Here is a 20,153-nt window from a genome sequence, read left to right on the forward strand (position 1 = left end):
CTTCATTACCCTCAAACCCAACAGTTCAAGAATTCAGGCTTTTTTTTTTTTTTTTGTCATAAGTCTTGAGCTGAGTCCAGTGGGAGGATCCCTCAGCTCTGTCCAAAATATTTGGTTTTCTTTCCCCTCAAAGCACTTTGTTTTTTATCTTGGTGTGGAAGGATTTCGGAAGTCTGGAGTTTTGCTGCTTCTAAGCTGCTATCTTCCCAGAATTCTTCAGGTAGTTTTTAAAGACTGGTTTGGAAGGATTGCAAGAGTGGTTTTGGCTTTTGCTTCCACTAAGCCTTCATTGTGGCTCTGCCCCCAACCTGTACTCCTCTTAGTCCAGCTTTTTAACTATCAGAGATAGATAATGTTTCAAATTTAACCTTTCAAAAGATTAAAAAATTGTTTTAAAAATAAAAACACTTACCTTCCATCTTAGAATAAACACTGTATATTTGTTTGAAGTCAGAAGAACAGTAAGGCTAAGCAATGGGGTTAAGTGATTTGCCCAGGGTCCTACATCTAGGAAATCTAGTCCTGGCTCTCAATCCACAGAGCCATCTAGCTGCCCCCTAAACTCTCAGATTTCAATAGGCAGTTTACTTTTCTCTTTATTCCAGGACCCAGAAGGAAACCACTTCATTTGATTAGTTCTTCTGACACATTTGGTTTAGACCTTTTAAAAGTGGAATATATCAAGGTATGCTTCTTTAACTTATTGAATTTGTATTTCAAAAGATTTAGGAGGAGGAGGAGGAGAGAGTAGGTTAACCAGAAGTCTTTGGAAAGGACATCATTAATTTTCATAATTGATCCTATGTTCTTCCCAATTCTCTGCATTCCATTCACTTCACATGGGCATAGGCTAAGAATACTTACTGGATTGATGGAATAACTCCTGAAATGGCATTGTCTTGCTCTTCCTGTAGGGCTTTTACTTTTTTTGTGTTTGTAGGAAAATATTCTGTTGGCCATTTAGAGCACACTCAAGTGGTTGCTTCTCTGGTTATACTCTTTCTTCAAAGCTTGGAAGGACAAGTTATGTTCTCCTAAGTTTTAAAGGAGAGTAGGGCTACTTATATATTATTGCTAAATAAAGATTTTTAATTCATTTTTGTACTTAGGTGTAGGATCTTGATATGGGTGGGTATACTTTTTTCCCTTGTCTTTCCATAATGTCTTCCTAGAGAAACCTCTAAGGGTGCTGAAGACCTTTTTCTTTTGACATTTGAAGTTACCAGGGTAACCTGTGGTTGCCCAACTCTTGTTTCTGCTTCTGTGTTTAAGACCACTCACTTCTTTCTGGGAAGGGGGGGTGTCACACTTTTCCATAACAATGTCTTTCCTGCCCTTTGTAGCATAGAATATGTTGCAGTCAGTTTACAGCAGAGTCTTTCCTATCTTTGATTCACCAGTTATATTTTGTATACAACTTTAAAATAACTAGTATTAACTATAAAGCTTGATTAAGAAGATTGTTTATATTTGAACTTATAATTTCTCTTTTAGGCTGACAAGAATGGACCTAGTTTTCAAACTACTTTTGAAAACACTGAGCAAACATTTAAGGTAAAGGAAAATTATATTAAATGAAAATGTATTATTCAAGACAGGTTATTACTTAAAGCCATTTTTGTTCACTTGAGGAATATTGGTCAAATAATCTTAAAAGAATAATTGGCTTAATCTAAATTGATAATTTAAATTTTATTTTTTCTCACAATGTATAAGATATAATTTATTTAATCTACTGAGCCAACATTCTAAATTATATGCTACAGAAATGAAAGAATTCTTTTTCCAAAGATGGAAGGAATTCAAAACATGAAAATTTATTTCCAAGAAAACCTTGCATTACCTATATACGGCACAGGGAAAAGTAGATATCCTACTAATCAAAAGTAATTTATTAACTGTCTACTGTGTATCAGTTATTAGCATTGGAGAAACAAAAACATCCTACGTATGCAAGGAGTAGAGTGTTCTCTTGGATGAGAGGAAATGTACCTATGCAAATATTCATAAAATATACAAAAATGAATTCAAATTAATTTGAGTAGGGATGTCACTTGCTACTGGGAAAATCAGAAAGGGCTTCATATATATGTAATACTTAATCTAAGCTTGTTAAAAATTTTTTTTCCTTTTAACAAACACTTTTTTTTTCTTTGCTATTATCCTTCCCCAATTGGGGTGCGGGACATTTGCCTCAGAGTTGGTTTAATTTTTATTTCTCTATTAGTGATTTGGAACATTTTTTTTACTTCTCTTTTTAATAACTTATTATACTCTCTGTTGCAAACTACCTATTCATATGTCCATTTATAACCATTGTGACATTGTTCCTAGTCTTATAAATTTGAATCTGTTATTCACACATCTTGAAAATGAAACATTTATCAGATATGTTTGCTGCAAAAATTTTTTTCTCCAATTAATTTTCTCTTCCAATGCTAGGTTCATTAGTTTTGCTATTGCAGAACTTTTAAATTTTATATATTCAATGAATACATGTGATTATGTGTATTACTAGGTTTATACTGATTCCCTTTCCCCTTGTTTTTGTTATAATCTATTTTCTACAGTTACAAAATGTAATTTTTTATTTACTTCTATAATTTATGTGACCTCATATCTAAGCCAAGTATCTACTTTGAGCAAGTCTTGGTGTTTGGTATGAAGTAGTAATCTAAACTTAATTTCTTCTAGACTTCTTAATTTTCCCAGCAGTTTTTATTCTTAACCCAGTACCTGAGTACTCTTGACTTATATTTCATATTTGTTCTACTGATTGACCATAATTTTTTAACTTATATTAAATTACTTGCTGAATATTATTTTATAGAATAATTTGAAGTTTGTTACTGCTAGGATGTATTCCTTTTCACCTTTTTTTCTCGTTATTTTTCTTGAGATTCCTGACCTTTTGTTCCTCCAGATTAATTTCAATTTTTTCCTAGTTTTATAAAATAATTATTAGGTAGTTTTAATATGGCACTGAATAAATACATTGATGTAATTGTTATTATTTTTATTGGATTGTTTCTACCTACTCATGAACAATTAATATTTCTCTAATTATTTAAGTCTGTCTATTTCTGTTAAGAGTGTTTTGTAGTTGTATTCATATAGTTCCTGGGTGTACTTAGTAGGAAGGTTTCCAAAAATTTTATCTATTTTATAATTTTTTGAAATGTAATTTTTCTTTCCATCTCTCCCTCCTGGATTTTCTTGTTAATATACAGAGATGCTCATAATTTCTATTGACTTATCTTGACCACGTTTAAAAGGAATTAAGGGATTCCACAAGAGAGAGGTGAGGAGAGTATCTAGCGAGTGTTATTAAGTTACTACTGTCTGCCTAGAACTTGGTGTACAAAGTAAAAAATTAAACAGTCCCTCATCTCTAGGAGCTTTCAATTGGGGAGACAACATATTGTAATGGATAAAAAGGGGGTACACTAAAGTTCAGGGGTGTTCTCCTTCCCTTGCTGAGTGACAGAGGGGTAAAAGGTAATTGAGGTGATGGGAGAGGAATGAAAGGGTTGGCTGAGTTTAGGGAGGAATGGACAAGGTGGTATTAGGATGGTAAGGGTACAGGGTGAGGTGTTCAGGAGAGGCAGCTAACACGGACTAGACACCCAAGCTAGAGACAGAGGATACTGAGGGCAAATAGGCTGAACCCTTCCAGGCAGGAAAGGTACTTTTATAGACACAAGGAATAGAGCCAGTCAGAAATGGTTTGAAACTGACTTGAGGGCTTTCTTGTCAGTTTCTCAAGTCCTCAAAGGAGGAATCAGAAGGCTCCTCCCCGTCAATGAAATTGAAGGGATTCAGGAGAAAGTGTTGGGCAACTACTTCCTCCCAAGATGGATTCCTCCAGTTTCCCTCAGGAAATAAAGAAAATAAATCCTTCCCCTTCAACACTTGCCTAATTCTTCAACACAATGATTCTCCAGAGGATTTGATTAGGTAACAAAGGGATTTATTAATATTCAGAGTTGGTCAGGAAGGAGAGAGGGGTTTGGGGTTTCTGACAGCCCCTAGGGAGAAGCTAAAGATGGGGGAGGGTCACAGGAATGGGTTAGACTTAGAGAAGGACCTGCTTCTCTCAGCCAGGGAAGATTTGGCTGCTCTTAAAGAAGAGGGAATACTAAAGGGATAGTTTGAATTCAAGGATGTCCTACTTGCCTAGTGGGGAAAACTAAACCCACAAAGTCTATTCACTATAAACCCAAAGCCACCCTGCCTCTCAGAGCCCCAGGAAAACAGGCAGGGAAACAGGAAAATAATATGGAGAAGGTCAGGGAGAGATCCAGAGAAATTAGCTAGGTTCAAATTGTCCAGAGACAAGTACAGGCCACAAGCAAAGCTGAAAGCCAAAGCAGAGCTCTAGTTAGTCCTTCTGCTCTGTTCAAGCCTCAGGGACCAACTGACTTCTCTCAGAATTCTAAGGCTTATAACTGCCAGAAGTTTTCAGCTGCAAGAGCAAAAGCCTCTCTTGCATCTTTTGCATTACAATACGCATATATAAATAGATGTGAGATATACCAAAAATAAATGCAAGGTAATTGAGAGTAGACACTAGAAGTCAGGTTGCCAGGGAAAGCCTCATCTAGAAAGTAATGCTTCAGCTGAACTTTAAGGAAAAATTCTAAAAGATGGAGATGAGTACATTCCAGACATGAGGTATGACAGCCTATACCAAGGCAAAAGGAACTCTGAATTTTAGGTTGTTTGCACAACAGGTGGAGGAGTTACCATTAGGTTCTAAAAAATGAATATTTTCATTGTCTATTAAGTGTATAAATTCATTAGAATGATTCTGTAAAATTTAAACAGACATTCTTTAAATGCATCCATACCTTAAAAAAAATCTTTCTTCTTTGTGATTCTCTTTATTCAATTTAATGTCTTCCATTTGTTTAAGCTTTTTAAAAATAGTTTGGAAAGGGTTCAGATTTACATTGTAGGATTTGTGTAGTCACATGATAAAATAATTTTTAAAGTCTTGATTTTTTCTTTTAATGAACTTGTTAATTTTCTTTTATTTTTTTTTTATTTTTTTTTTATTTTAAACCCTTAACTTCTGTGTATTGACTTATAGGTGGAAGAGTGGTAAGGGTAGGCAATGGGGGTCAAGTGACTTGCCCAGGGTCACACAGCTGGGAAGTGTCTGAGGCCAGATTTGAACCTAGGACCTCCCGTCTCTAGGCCTGGCTCTCAATCCACTGAGCTACCCAGCTGCCCCTTGTTAATTTTCTTTTAATATTTAATTGTATTTTTTGTCAGACCACTTAGCAGCTGGGAGCCCTTATATGTGCTTTTGTGTAATTATTCACATGAATTATTTGTGCATATCCAGTATTTTACTGATAATAATTATAACACTCAAGGTATTATAGGCTTTAATTCTGAACTTTATTTTTTGTATGGCAATAATAGAAAAGACTCATTTAGTAATCAAGAAATAGTTTTGTATTGTGAAGATTAGGATTATCATCACGAAGGATTTAAAAAACTTTTGGTTAAAGAAGTTATTAAGATGATTTAATCTTCTGATTTTCTCTTGAAGGTTTTTGTTTGCATGTGAAAAAGAAAAGTTCAAGTTGTATTTTACTCTGTAGAGATAAATGGTGTGCCTTCCTTTTCTCACCAAAGGATTAATTTTTTTTTCTTAAAAAAGGTGGCCTTTTCATCTTTAAATCTCTTACTACAAACGCAAGCCCTTCTCTCTTCTATTAATTACCTAACCACTGTTATCCCGTCAGAGGAACAAACTGATGCTGAGACAGAGTCACAACTTCATAGTGAAACGCATCAGAAAAATTTATCTCTGAAGAAAGGTTTGTGATCACTTTTTTTCTCTAAGTAGTAAGATAATTAAAGAGTTATTTCCTAAATTTGGTGTTCCTACCAGGTCTCTGATAGGCTTTTCTAAAGTTTAAAGTTATAGTTTATTCTTATGGATTTCAAAAGAATTTGACATTTTAACAAAATTATAGTTCAACATTTTATATTTCAGGGAAGTACTAATGCTTTTGATTGAGCTAAAATATTGTCTTCTTTTGTTACAAATGTCTATCTTAGGGATTAACAAAAAGGCTACATTTTTAATACTGATTTCTTAGTAGGATATTAGATTATGAAGGTTAATTAAATCTTAAAGAATGAAAACTCAATTACATTATGCTTACTTTTTATTAACTAAGAATTATACCTGTAAAAGTCACTTTATGTATTTTTTAACCTAATTTTAAAAATCCAAACATTTTAGATTACTCAAAGCCATTCCAATTTTTTTTTTATTTTCAGTGACCATACCCTCCAAAGATAATGATATTTTTAATTTCAAGTTGTTTGCAAAGTTGAATGCTTTTTGTGTCACCATTTGTGATGAAAAACACAACATTGCTGAAATAAAGATTCAAGGTAAAAATAATAACTGAATTAAATATTTGTTAAGGGAAAGTTATTTTTCAGTAGGAGTATAAAAGTATGATTTATTTTTCAGGCCTTGATTCCTATCTTTCTCTTCAATCAAAAAAGCAGTCACTTTTTGCACGATTGGAGAATATAATTGTCACAGATGTTGATACTAATACAGTTCATAAGCAGGTATGTGAAGTTGTATAAATATTGAATATTTTAAAGATTGAGTAGGGTTTTGTTGTTGTTGTTGTTATTAGAAGATTTGAGTTGAGTCTAGAGTCCTTGTATGACCAGGAATAACCTCTCTGAACCTCGCCTTGTATGACCAGGAGTAAATTCTCTGAACCTCACTTTCCTCATCTTTGGAAAATGAAGGTGGTAATTGTACTGCCTATATTATATAGTTGTGAAGAAAGTGCTTTAAACAGCATAAGTGTGAGTTTATGATGATAAAGTTCCATAAAAACATGGGCATTTTATTTTGTTTATGACTTGTCAATTGGAATAGGATCAGAGCTGGAAAAGAGAAAATGTAGAGATCTTCTAGTCCAACTTTCTTATTTCATAGGTATAGAAATTGAGATCTAAAGGAGTGGAGTGACACAATTGCATATGTAACAAACAGAACAAAGTGGAAATCTTTTGAACCAAGGATTTCTGGCTCTAAATGTAGCTCACTAGAGCAGACATACATCAGTTGCTGCAGAACCAATGAGTTAACAAGTATTTATTAAGCACTTGATATATTACAAACATTGGGGATGGGAAATACAAAGAGTGAATCAATCCATATTCACTAGAGCTTGACCTCTGACCTAAGCCTTGACCTATAAACATAGCCTCTTTCCATATATAAATGTCCTGACTTATGGAAATCGGCTTAACTGGTCAAGAACCACCTTTTTTTTATGAATTAGAGTTCCACTTATGCCACAACTTCCCTAAAGGAAGGGCAATAAAAAAAGCCCATAAATGCCACAAATGATGAATATAGCCAAGGCCTGCCACCTGCCCCACCAACTGGGGCTGTGTAGCCCCACTCCCATGCCTGCTTTCTCTGACTCTACTTTTATTCTATTTCTTACCCTCAGACTTTCTGCTATTTATTTATACATATCTATAGCCAGTCTTCCAAGAATATGCCATAACCTTCCTTTTGCCTATAAGTCATAGACAGAAATGCTTTCCTGAGTTATCCCAAGGCTTTAAAACAGTGATTCCCAAAGTAGGCGCTACTGCCCCCGGTGGGTGCTGCACTGATCCAGGGGAGCAGTGATGGCCACAGGTGCATTTATCTTTCCTATTAATTGCTATTAAAATTAAAAAAAATTAATTTCCAGGGGGCTAAGTAATATTTTTTCTGGAAAGGGGGCGGTAGGCCAAAAAAGTTTGGGAACCACCGCTTTAGAACAATGAAAGCCTCCCAGGAAAACTTAAAGGACATTTTAAATGATGCCCCTTGGATTCTTTTCTGCTTCCTCAGTTGACCAAACTTTTCTCACTGTATTGACATTCAGTGGCTACAGGTCACACTTAATATTAATAGCATGGGAAGAACCAAGGTGTAAGATGATTGGCTTTAGGAGTCAGATGGAGTTCAAATGTGACCTCTGATACTCAAAAAGGACAAGTTATTCTACTTCTCCAACTTATAGACTCTTCTTGTAAAAAATGGAAACAATAATATATAGAATTTTTTTTTCAGGCTGTTTCAATAATGGGCAATGAAGTCTTCCGTTTTAATTTGGATTTGTATCCTGATGCTACTGAAGGAGATGCTTATGCTGACATGTCTAAAGTGGATGGTGTAGTGTCACTGAATGTGGGATGTATTCAGATAGTCTATCTTCACAAATTCCTCATGTCTCTCCTGGTAATATTACTATTTGTATCTTTCATTTTTAAATTAAATATATTTGCATAGTCAAACACTGACGATTCTATATTTTTGGAGGTTTTGTGGTAGATATGTTCCATATTCTGATAGCATTTATATTTTAATATGTTGCTATTTCTCTGTTCAATTGCCTGAATTCTGTAAGTCATTTAATCATTTAGTCTATGGTAAACTCCAGCAAAAATCTAATGAAGTGAAGTTTGTTGAATCAGATGCTGTTAACACAATTTGCTTTTGGTCTTTTCTGTGGCCACAGACTTCTAATCCTAGGCAGGAGTATCATGCCATCTTTCACTCAAAAAGAAAGATGGTAAATGCCATCTTTCACTCAAAACACAAGTGCAGCAAAAATGGCCTCTTTATTACTTAGAAACTAAACAGCTTGAAATGCCCATTACACTATATCATCTGAAGCCATTTTACATATGAGGTTCTGACTTTCTTATTTATGTTCTTTATTTGAATAGAATTTCTTGAACAATTTTCACATGGCCAAAGAAGCATTGAGTGCTGCTACTGCCCAAGCTGCAGAAAAGGCTGCCACCAGCGTGAAAGATCTTGCCCAGAGGAGTTTCCGTGTTTCTATCAGCATTGACTTGAAGGCACCAGTTATAATTATTCCACAGTCTTCCACTTCCTCTAATGCAGTTGTGGTTGATCTTGGATTGATCAGAATACAAAACACATTTAGTCAAGTATCTGGTGAAGACTGCTTACTCCCTCCAATAATTGATAAAATGGTTGTGCAGCTAACAAAACTTAAACTTTCTAGGTATGATCTTTTAATATCGAGAATTTATGTCTTATTCCAATGCCTATTCACAAAATTTCATGACATCAGTTTATTGCATTAGAACCTTGTTTTAATTTAAATTATCCATGAGAAAGAATTACTGAAGTACTAAGGAGGTACTATATGAATCTTGAAGATAGCTTTTTGAGACTTCATTTAACTTGAATCATAATTATTAATATAATATATAATATAGAGTATATTAGTTATTTTCTTGGATGAAACTTATAAACTTATAGATGTTTAATATTATTTGATGGATCATTGAAAAATATTTAGCAGCCCTTACCTTTGTACAAGGTACTAAGCTAAATGCTGAACCTACAAACAGTAAAGTGAGAAAGTTATTTTCCTCAAGGAATTTTCATTCTAATAGGAGGAGATATATATAGGAGAGTGGTGGCTAAGGAAGTGTGTTTAAGTCTGGAACTATATGGAGTTGATTTCTATGCCCTTCCTTGAAGTGGTGCTAACATTGTTTGGATGATGGTTCCCAAAACAAGAGGTATAGGAAGTAGCAGAGGATTGTTACAAATAAAATTGATATAAAAGGGTATATTTAAAAATATTAAGGTTTTATTGTAATAACATATTGATAATTAAGAAAACCATGTGCCTGCTAAGATCTAATTCATGTGGCTTGCCATACCTTCCCCTTGGCTGCTTCCTAGGAAAAGAGAGCATCCCAATCAAGTTCTGAGATTTTATACCTCTGTCTACATAATCACACTTCCTGCCCACCTGTATTACACAAGAGGAATCATGAGAAATAGAGTTTTAAGTCCCCTAAACGTCCACAGGAAGTTTATACCAGAGACCTCAAAATAAGTTCAAGGATCCCCAAATTTCTAATATCAAAGGATGGACTGTTGAGATTGGAAAGAGGGCAAGATGTTTGGCAAGAAGACAGCCAGGATAGATGACCAGTTGGGACATGAAGGCATATGTTCTGATCTGGGTCAGGCTAGAGATTGTGGACCATGCTCATGTCTACATAATGGCTTTTATAAATTCTATAATCCTAATCAGGCTGCCCTCTAAAGAACATTACCTTATGATCTTAATTCCTCTTAATAATTTCTTAATAGTTCAAGTTCTGGAAATCCTAAAAATGCAAGGCTGATAATTTGTTCAGTATTTCGAATCAAAATATTAATAATTTTCCAGAACAATGATTTTGACTTTTCTTTAGTGAAAATAGCCATTGGATATGGAGTCAAGAGACTTGTGTTCCAATCTTGGGTATATCAAATATGCTTGATAAATTCATTAAACTACTGATCTCCAATTTTCTTGTCTACAAATGAGGGCAATAGTTCTTATAACACCTGCTTCTAGGCTTTGTAATGATAAATTGAACAGCCTTGTTGAAGTCAAGATGATGGACAGTTACTTGCTTAGAATGTAGAATGAATCGAACTTGGCAGGAGCTTGGCAGGTATAAAAGCCAGGATTTTGAACTGAAAAGGATCTCAGACTTGAGACTGGGTTGGAAAAGGGTGGTTTTGGGTAGGCCTTAGGTGAGCTCCATGTTCAACCATCAACCAGCAACCTATTTCAAACTACTTCATCAATCCCTGATCCTGAATTTATTATCAAGAAGAAATATCAACATCTTAATTAGCAGAGTAACCTTGATTTAGGTTGGGCCTCTTTGGCCCAACCAGACTGGCATTTTATCAAACCTGATTAACATTATTCCAAAAATTATCAACAACATCATTAACCTTAATTAGTTAAGGACTTCCTGTTCCCTTCTTCCCAGCCATCATCCTGTTTTCCCTTCCCTAAATCTGTTTGTAATAAATCTTCATAAACTTACATCAGACTTGTTTTCATCAAAAATCCTAAGGCATTAGTGACTCATATCCTTGGTATCCCAATTATCATTGGAGGGAAGAGGACTATTACATCTTGAAGAAGCAGGGTTTAATTCGCATTCAAACTAAGCATTATCCTATAGTACAGAGCTTCAGTTAGACATAGATAACTGTACAATTCCACTGCAGATTCTTTGCCTGGTTGGTAGCTCTGGGATACTGTTATACCAGGAGTTTGGGTTTAGCAGATTCATTATATTTAAATAACATCTACTTCTGTGAATGATCCTTTGAAATTCACTATTATAACTTGAGTGTCTAACTTAGGATTTACATTCACTTACCCTGCTCCAGATCCTACCACCATCAGTTTCTATAACAGGTTTTTGTGTGCAGAGTGCTTTGATAAAAAAGCTTTATAAATGTGAACTTTTATTAGTGAAATGTCATGATCGATCAACATTAATTTCTATTTTTTTCTTTCATATTTCATTAGAACAGTGATTCAGCCAGGTGTCTCTCATCCTGACATTCAACTACTACACCCTATTAATTTGAATATTTTGGTGAATCGGAACTTAGCTGCAGCTTGGTATCACAGAATTCCTATAATGGAAATTACAGGGCATCTCGATACAATGAATGTAAGTATACATATGTATAATTATTTTCCTCTTTGAATCTTCTAGATTATGAATCAATAATTATTGTATTTATGAATACAAATATTATTTATTTATTGGCTTAAATAATCTTAGAAAAATATTTGTCAAGTTTTCCAGAGAGAATTCTTCAGATTTTGAGTGGGTCTAATTGTTCAAGTATTACTAATTTCTTATTTTTTTAAACCCTTACCTTCCATCTTGGAGTCAATACTGTGCATTGGTTTAAAGACAGAAGAGTTGTAAGGCCTAGGCAGTTAAGTGACTTGTCTAGGGCCACCTATCTAGGAAGTATCTGAAGCCAAATTTGAATCCAGTACCTCCTGTACCTAGGCTTGGGTCTCAATCTGTTTTTAAGAAGAATATTTTATCAGGTATATTTTATTCTCTCTCTCTCAAACTCTCTCTCTCTCTCTCTCTCTCTCTCTGTCTGTCTGTCTCTCTCTCTGTCTCTCTCTCTCTCTTTCTCATGAATGATTTAGACAACAGGGTTTTATCCATTTAAAGAAATTTGTCCTCTTTTACTTGTTTTAAAGTTAGCTTACTGCTTGGATGGTGACTTTTCCAGTAAGGGTAAAATAATTTAGTTAAAATAATTTTTATTTAATGTACTTAATAGTCTCAAGTACAATTGTAATATGGAACTATGGTGAAATACAAATGGTGAACTAGGTTATGATTTGCTTGGTTAGTGCTACAATGTCCTTACTCTCTGATCTAGATTAATACATATCTAATTTATTCTTTAATATAGGCTTACTCCAATATTTTTGTGTGTGTATGTATTCACTCTACTTCTGCAAGTATTTATTCCTTTACAGGTTGGTTTAAATCAGGATGATTTGAGTCTTCTCCTTAGAGTACTGGAAGAAAATCTTGGTGAGGCTGCTGCTGAAGGTTCGGATAAAATAGAGCCAAGAATACAAGAGAAAAGTAAGGGGCCAGTTAACATAGAAATAATAATCTACTCCTTCCCACATTAATATTTATGAATATAACTGTATTCTTTTTTTGAGAGAAAGCTTGGCATAGTTAATACTTATGATAGCTGTTGATTACATAGAACTTAAAGGTTTATGTTTTATATATGTTATTTCATTTGATTGTCACAACAATCATGTGAAATAAGTATTATTATTATCATCTCCATTTTACTAATGAAGAAAGTAAGGCTCTGAGGTTAAATTACTTGCCCAGGGCTGCAGAGTAAGTGTCTAAGGTAAAAGGGTGTCTAATCTAAATTTTCCTAAATGTAAGTCTATCAAATCTACCAATTATACCATACTTGCCCCTTAAGAAAAGATTACCAGATATGATACTCAGACAGAAAACTTGACTCTACCATGAGAACTGCATGATCTGGAGCCTAAAATACCTTAGTCACACTTTTTGCATCTGTATAATGAAGAAAATAATACCTGCTAGCCTATCTCACTGGATTTTGAGATGCTTATTTGCATATGTAAAAAAGGGTTTTATGGACTGTGATGTTAACTACAAAAATTAAATTTTTTAATAGAAGCTGTTAATTTACTAATTAACCCTGTTCCAAGAGGTATTTTGTACCAGAGGTAGATGAATTATGGCTGAATTTACTGGACAAGAAAATGAGAAACATGATAAGAAAAAAGCCTAACGAATTAATTCTAGAGAATGTTAAATCTTAACATTCACTCAGCTCCAGCACTTAACGCTCTTGTTTCTGTGCTCTGCTAGAGATGTGTGGACCCATCCAACGGTTTGTGCCTGTTCCCCACACAGGGATTTCCCCACCTCATTGAGAGACTGGCAGCATGTTCTCTCCCTCTCCACCAGGAACTGTGGCACAGGAGCAAGTATTAGTGGCTTCATTCAGTTTGAAAGGAAAAGGACTGGAATCCATCCGGGGCCTGTGAGCTCTGTTCTTCTGGAAGCTACTTAGATCAAGGTCTAGGTCCAGTGAAAAGTCCCCCCACAATGGAAAGAGGTGGAGAAAATTTTCAGTCTATTCAGGAATGTTCCCAATATAAAAGAGGAAAACACAAAGAAAAAAAGGCTAAAACCTGAAATATTTCAAGAGGAAAAAAAATCTAATTAAAAACACATTATACAGGCAGATATAAATTAACAAGTAAGATGCTAAAAAGAAAGAAAAATGACTTTAATAGTTTCTCTTTTATCTAACAAAAAAAAATAAAGCAAAAGCAGAAAACAGAAGGAGAATTTAGATGGAAAAGTTTTAAGGCAGCTTCTAATTGGAATCATTTATGAATATTCCTGTTTCTCAGTAATGTGGCACACTTACAAAAATAAATTATATTTTAGATCACAGAGAATTGCCAATAAATGTAGAAAAACAGAAATACTATACATATATCTTGTTGCCCACAGTGGAATAGAAATAATTCATTCTGGGTTTACAAACAAACAAACATAACAAACAAGTAGAAACAATTTGATAGTCAACAATAATGAGGAGAGGAGAGGAGAGAGCTGCATGTGAAATTGCAAATCATTCCTGTAATTAGAACTTTGTCATGTAGTGTTCAAAGCTGTTTTGATTGTCAATGATTCTTTTTGGCTTTCCTTTTATCCATTTTTTTCCTGAATGGAAATAAAGCCCCAGTCCTCTTCTCCCTTATCAATCCCATTGGAAAAAAGAAAAAGAATATAAACCCTCTTAATGATATGCATAGTCAAAACAAATTCCCAGATTGGAGATGAACAATGCTGAATAATGCTGAACAATGATGAACAATGATGAACAATAAGAATAATGCTTATATTTTTCTGCATATTGAATAGCATGCTTCATCATTGCAAAATTTTTGCATTAACAAAATGCATTTAGGAAAAAAAAATTAGTTTAATTGGAAAAATCATTGTATCAAAAAGCTTTGCTTCAGGCCTGATATGTAATATGTGCAAACAAATATCAGTAATATATAAGACCAAAAACCTCTCCCTATTAGGCAGGTATTTAAAAAGATGACAAAAGATGGAAATGTTGGAGGTGCTATAGAAGGGCAAACCTATGAATTCATTAAATCATTGGTGAAATTTTGAATTGCTGTAGCTATTTTGGAAAGCATGTTGTACTTGTACAAATAAAAGAGATGAAAATGCTCATACCTTTTTTTTTTTTTTTTAACATACCTTTTGACCTAGAAATTACACTCATAGGCAAATGCCCCAGTGTGGTCAATGGCAAAAGGTTACATATAGACCAAAATATTTATAGTGCTTTTTGTGGTATCAAAGAATTGTAAGCAAAATAGCCAATTTTTAGTGAATGAGCAAATCATGGTACATTTCATGCAATAGAATATGAATATGCTATAGCAAACAATAAATATAAACAATGAACATAAGAAAACCTGGAAAGACTTTTATAAACTGATGCAAAGTAAATAGAAGTACCCAAAGGACCATAAAACTATGTATACCCTTTGACTTAGCAGTACTACCAGTAGGTCTATATCCTAAATAGATCAAAATAGGACCTACTTTTACAAAACCATAGCAGCAATTTTTGTCGTGGAAAAGAAATGAAACTGAAGAGATGTCCATCAGTTTGATAGGCTGAATGAATTGTGGTATAAAATTGTAATGGAATACTATTGTGCCATAAGAAATAATGAGCAAGATGATCATAAAAATCCTGGAGAGACTTACACAAAGTGATGCAAATTGAAGTGAGCAGAACCAGGAGAAGATTGTACACAGCATTATCAATAATATATGATGATCAGCTATGAATGACTTAACTATTATCAGAGAAAGCAAGGATCCAAGACAACTCCTAGGGATTCATGATGAAAAAAGCTATCTACTTCTATAAAAGGAACTGATGGGGTCTAAATGCAGATTATTCACTTAATTTTCTCCATTAATTTTTCTCTAGTGTAAGTGGTATGTTTTCTTTTACAACATGATCAACATGGAAATATGTATTGTATAATAATATATGTACAATCTATATCATATTATCATTTTGGGGAAGGGGAAGGAAAGGAGAGAATATGGATTATGTCAGAATATGGAAGGAAAGGAGAGAATATGGATAAATGTCAGAAAATTATAATTGAAAACTGAATTGACATGTAATCTGGAAAAATGTAAAAAAATTAAACAAAATTGAAATAGAAAAGCCATATACACATGTAAATAGAAAGAGCAACAACAAAACAATTGAAAATGAATCCTGTGAAATTATAATAGCCATAGTCAACCTCAAAGAATACATATAAAAAGATATGTCTTCTCCTCTTCCTTCCCTTTCACTTATCAAAGTGGAATTCATGGGCATGAAACACAGTATGTAATATGAGATCTTTTTAAATTCATTGATGGTTTTGCTGAACATTTTCCTTCCTATTCTTTAAATTCTTTTTTGTATAGTTCTTTGGGAAGAAAGATGTGCATAGACAAAGGGAAATACAGGTGTTATTAAAACAAAAGTTATCAAAAGTTTTGTATATTAATATACAAAAATTTATGTAAACCATTTAAGTTATATTAGTCATTTTTAATTGAGCCTATTTTGATAAAATACTGGTATACAATTTCAGATTAAAGTTCCTCAATAAGTAAAAGTTGAAGTTTTCTGGTTTGAATGTGGAATTTATACAGTGTTTACCTATGTGATTTTTCAAAAAACTGTATGACAAGAGAGACATTTTGGATCATTGGAATGTGATACAACCAAATATTATATTAATGCTTAGCTCATGTTGGGAGAAATAACTCTTTTTTTTTCCTGTGTGGGTATTTTAGGACCGAATTAAATAATTTTTGTCTCTTTTTAATTTAGGTAAAATTAAAGAACCTTTTGAGAAGTTCACATCACAACAAAGTTTGCAAATGTCACAAGGAATTCTACCTGCTGGAACTGAAGAAATTGTTTCAGAAGATGTCACTAATGTGCTGCTGAATTTTGAAATTAAAGAGGTGAATATTTAGAACTACATTTTGTTTGAGGATAGTTAAAAGGTTAGAATTGCTCATACAAATTTAGTTAACCAACTTTTTGAAAGTAAAAATATCCCCATTATGAATTTAATCTTCTGAAACTTTTATACTTCAGTGGGTTTGTATATTCCCTTCTGAAACTCCTGTGCTTCAGTGGATTTGTATACTCCCTTCAGTGATGCAGATCACAGTTCTTCCATGACTTCTTATCTTCTTGCATTCTTGTCCATGTACTCTCATGTATTATCTTCTTTGGGAGGATGCACTACCATTCTAGATCACTTGAAGTTGCAGAGATGTTAATACAGCAGCTCTCTGCTCTGTCATCTCTCACTCTTATCCTAAGTCTGGCTTCCCTTTTTGTGCTGTAAAAGGGATATATTTGGAGAGGTCCCTGGGATGTTAGTGGGATGACAGACTTGAATGATTGAGTTTGTCAGGTATTCTCTGTATGAAGGTGTGTTTGCAGAGAATGGGCAAGTGACAATAGCCTGATAAGGGTTTTTTCTTGGGGATAATGATAATATGTCCCCAGGGTTAGCAGCCTAAAGAACCCCTTTTAGTCAGACCACCTTGCCAGGTCAAAGCTGCATGACAGGGGGGCTTGACTGTTGGAGTCAAGCCTTAAGCTGGCAGCCCTCTCCACTCCCTTTTTTCCCCTCTGTATCCCTTTCTCAAGAATCTCTTTATCTGACTGCTTTCCAAAGTTTATTATTACTGATATTAATATTGTAGGAGATGGGGGAAGGGCATTGGTAATAAGGGTTCCCTGAACTAATCCCAATCAAGGTCCTTCTTCCTCTGGCCAAGCCAAATGGTGAGACTAGGAATTCACCTTCCCTTCCTTATATCTTATTCCTAAGCTAAATACAGATTGATATTGATATTAGGGGGTCTCTGTTGTAAGGCAGACAGCCTATGAATCTTCTCAATTGGCCTAAAACCTGGAGGTGTGGGGCTAGAGATCATTGTCTCTTTGAAGCCCTGGTGTAGCCTGGAACTCTTCCTCAATGGTCTCAGATTGATTCAGGAACAACACAGGTTTCGGGGTATCCAACTGTTTCCAGGAAATCCCTTTGAGGCCTTCTCTAGATCTCGAGGTACCCAAGAGTCCTTTCTCTCCCCTCAGAGATCCCAGAATGAAGCTCTCCTTCAAGGTTCTTTCTTCCCCACAATCCTTTGCTCCAGGCCCAACCATTGCTCTGTCACTCATCTCTGTTCCAAACATTCTAAGAGCTCCACTCTTGCAATTCTGTCCTTACAGTGCTGATAGACATATGTCTAGGAGCATTGGTTTTTTTTTGCACCTTTTTTGTACAATTGTTTGCTGGTAATGTATTGTAGCCTACTCAGGGAAACCATATGCTTCTTGTTTTGAGTAGTGTGGGCTCTCTGTTATCTTTTTTTAGTGATGTTTTTAAAACTTTATATTAGCAATTCTTATCAAGTTTTAGCCATATTTATGTAGCCACATATGTCAGAGGGAAAATGTTAGCATGAACTGAAACTTAATTTCTAAAAAGTAAAATGAGATCTGAAATATACCTTGGTTTAGACTTGATGAAGTATTTTTAGTATGAATAAGGCATTTTAGGGAAGCAGAAAATAAAAAGTAAATTAAATTAAAAAAAATCCTTAAGAGTAGAGAGAAGGATATTATATAGAAGATATTTGAGGGCACCTAGTTGGCTCAGTGGATAGAGAGCCAGGCCTGGAGATGAGAGATTCAAATTTGGCCCCAGGCATTGCCTAGCTGTGTGACCCTGGGCAAGTCACTGAATCCCCATTGCCCAGCCCTTATTGCTCTTCCTTAGAACTGTGAAGAGGAGAGATCTTTTATGCAAACTTAGAGCCACAATAACATTCTCTCAAGATGATTCTATAATAATAGAATTGCCTGAGGAATCCTTAAATTTGCTTCCTGTACTTCTTTTATACAGGAGGTGAAGAAACCTCCCACCTCCGACTCTCTGGGCCATATCTTCTTCCAATGTTAGCCTACTCAAATCAGCTATTCCTGTTTAAATTAAGACAAAATGTGGCCCACCTCCTTCCATTCCAAAGTGTCCCCTATCAAAAGAGGCAATTGAGAGAATTACCCTAGTGATAAATTCATTAATTGAGCAAGATAGAATAATTCCATGCAAATCTGAATATAATACACCTAGTCTGCCTGTAAAAAGGCCAAAATTAGGTATAGATGGAAAACCTGTATATCGATTTGTACAAGATTTAAGGGCTGTAAATAATCATGTCATAAAAAAGCATCCTATGGTTCCCAACCCAGCTACAATTATCTTCTCTATTCTTAGCACAGCCACATATTTTATTGTGTTGGACCTGTGCTCAGCATTCTTCTCAATCCTTATTCATGAAAATTCCAGGAATATATTTGCCTTCACCTTTGAAAGGTTCCCAATGTACTTGGTCCAAGCTGCCATAAGGGTTCGTGGACAATTCCACGTTGTTCTCACAAATTTTAAAACAGGATTTAGACAATATTGAATTTCAGAATAGCTGTTTGATATAATTTGTAGATGATTTGCTCTTGGCCTCACCAAATGCCTCAGTATGCCAGGAGGATAGTGTTATAAACAGAAAAGGGGTCCTAAGGAGATATAGATATACAGTGATGTGAATGTATCTATCTGTATTCTCCCTAGTTGCAGATGATGGAGGAACACCAACCCCGATCACCCTTGATAGTTGTTATAATTTCCCCTTTTCTCTAACAGTTCCCCAGGGAGGACCCCCCAAAGGTTAGATGGATGGATAACCTTTCCAGGTCCAACCTGGGGTTGTATAGATTAATATAGGGCTTTGATTTGCCTTGAATCACGTTTGATATCTGACTGCGTTGACTCCCTCACCAAGGGTCGTGATGTAAAGACCACTCAGGAAGGTACTTGTTAAACTCTCTTTATCTATAATCAGGGAAAGGATAAACAGGATAAGGAATGGGGATTAGAGACCCTGTCAATCTAATATCTATAACTAACTGACAATCAGGACTGGAGGCTATTGATTTAGTAAAAGCTGGAGCTTATTATCCGCTACTCCTCTGGCCCAGCCTGCCCACAGCCAAGCCAGAGAATAGTCTACTGTTGATACAGCCGTGTTGGTTATGTTATTTATTCTCTCAACTTTCTCACTACCAGTGTTTGGTGATATACTAGCTCTCACAGTCTTCAGGAAATATTCAGATTCCTCCTACCCTCTTCTTCATAGACCTGCCTGCCTCCCTTCACCACCCACTCAGAGATTTCCCAGTCCAGAGAGACCTAGAAAGAACTAAAAGACCCAGAAAGACCCCTTCCAAGTGACTGTCTGGGGTATTTATACTGTCAGGCCAACCAATGTTTGCCCCTGGCTCACGGCACCTGGGAACATTCCGTGTCTTCCAACTGCCTTCCTTGTCATTCAAGGTGGCATCCATCATTTCCCAGGTTATGAATATAACAATAGCAAACATCTTTTAGAGCTACAAGGCAAAGGTTCAGTGGTGTCTCCCAAAAATGGAATATTTAGGATTTATTTTAACTGCTGGTGCCCACTCCATTTCCTCTAAGCACACTGAAGATATTCAGAAATTGAGCACCAACTAAGAAACACTT

At 35.0% G+C, this 20,153-nt stretch overlaps 1 protein-coding gene across 4 annotated transcripts in view; it reads left to right on the forward strand.

Moving 5' to 3' along the window:
* Positions 1–20,153, forward strand: part of VPS13C (vacuolar protein sorting 13 homolog C) — a 210,849-nt gene that overhangs the window by 89,824 nt on the left and 100,872 nt on the right. For all 4 annotated transcript variants that reach the window (XM_044665387.1, XM_044665388.1, XM_044665389.1 and 1 more), the window contains 10 exons: positions 606–685; positions 1,495–1,554; positions 5,672–5,831; positions 6,301–6,417; positions 6,500–6,603; positions 8,123–8,290; positions 8,782–9,086; positions 11,424–11,571; positions 12,411–12,522; positions 16,382–16,518. In XM_044665387.1, coding sequence (XP_044521322.1) covers positions 606–685; positions 1,495–1,554; positions 5,672–5,831; positions 6,301–6,417; positions 6,500–6,603; positions 8,123–8,290; positions 8,782–9,086; positions 11,424–11,571; positions 12,411–12,522; positions 16,382–16,518 — 1,391 coding nt within the window. The remainder of the gene's footprint in view (positions 1–605; positions 686–1,494; positions 1,555–5,671; positions 5,832–6,300; positions 6,418–6,499; positions 6,604–8,122; positions 8,291–8,781; positions 9,087–11,423; positions 11,572–12,410; positions 12,523–16,381; positions 16,519–20,153) is intronic.

This window comes from Gracilinanus agilis, chromosome 2 (assembly GCF_016433145.1).
Source record: "Gracilinanus agilis isolate LMUSP501 chromosome 2, AgileGrace, whole genome shotgun sequence".
Lineage (NCBI taxonomy): Eukaryota > Metazoa > Chordata > Mammalia > Didelphimorphia > Didelphidae > Gracilinanus > Gracilinanus agilis.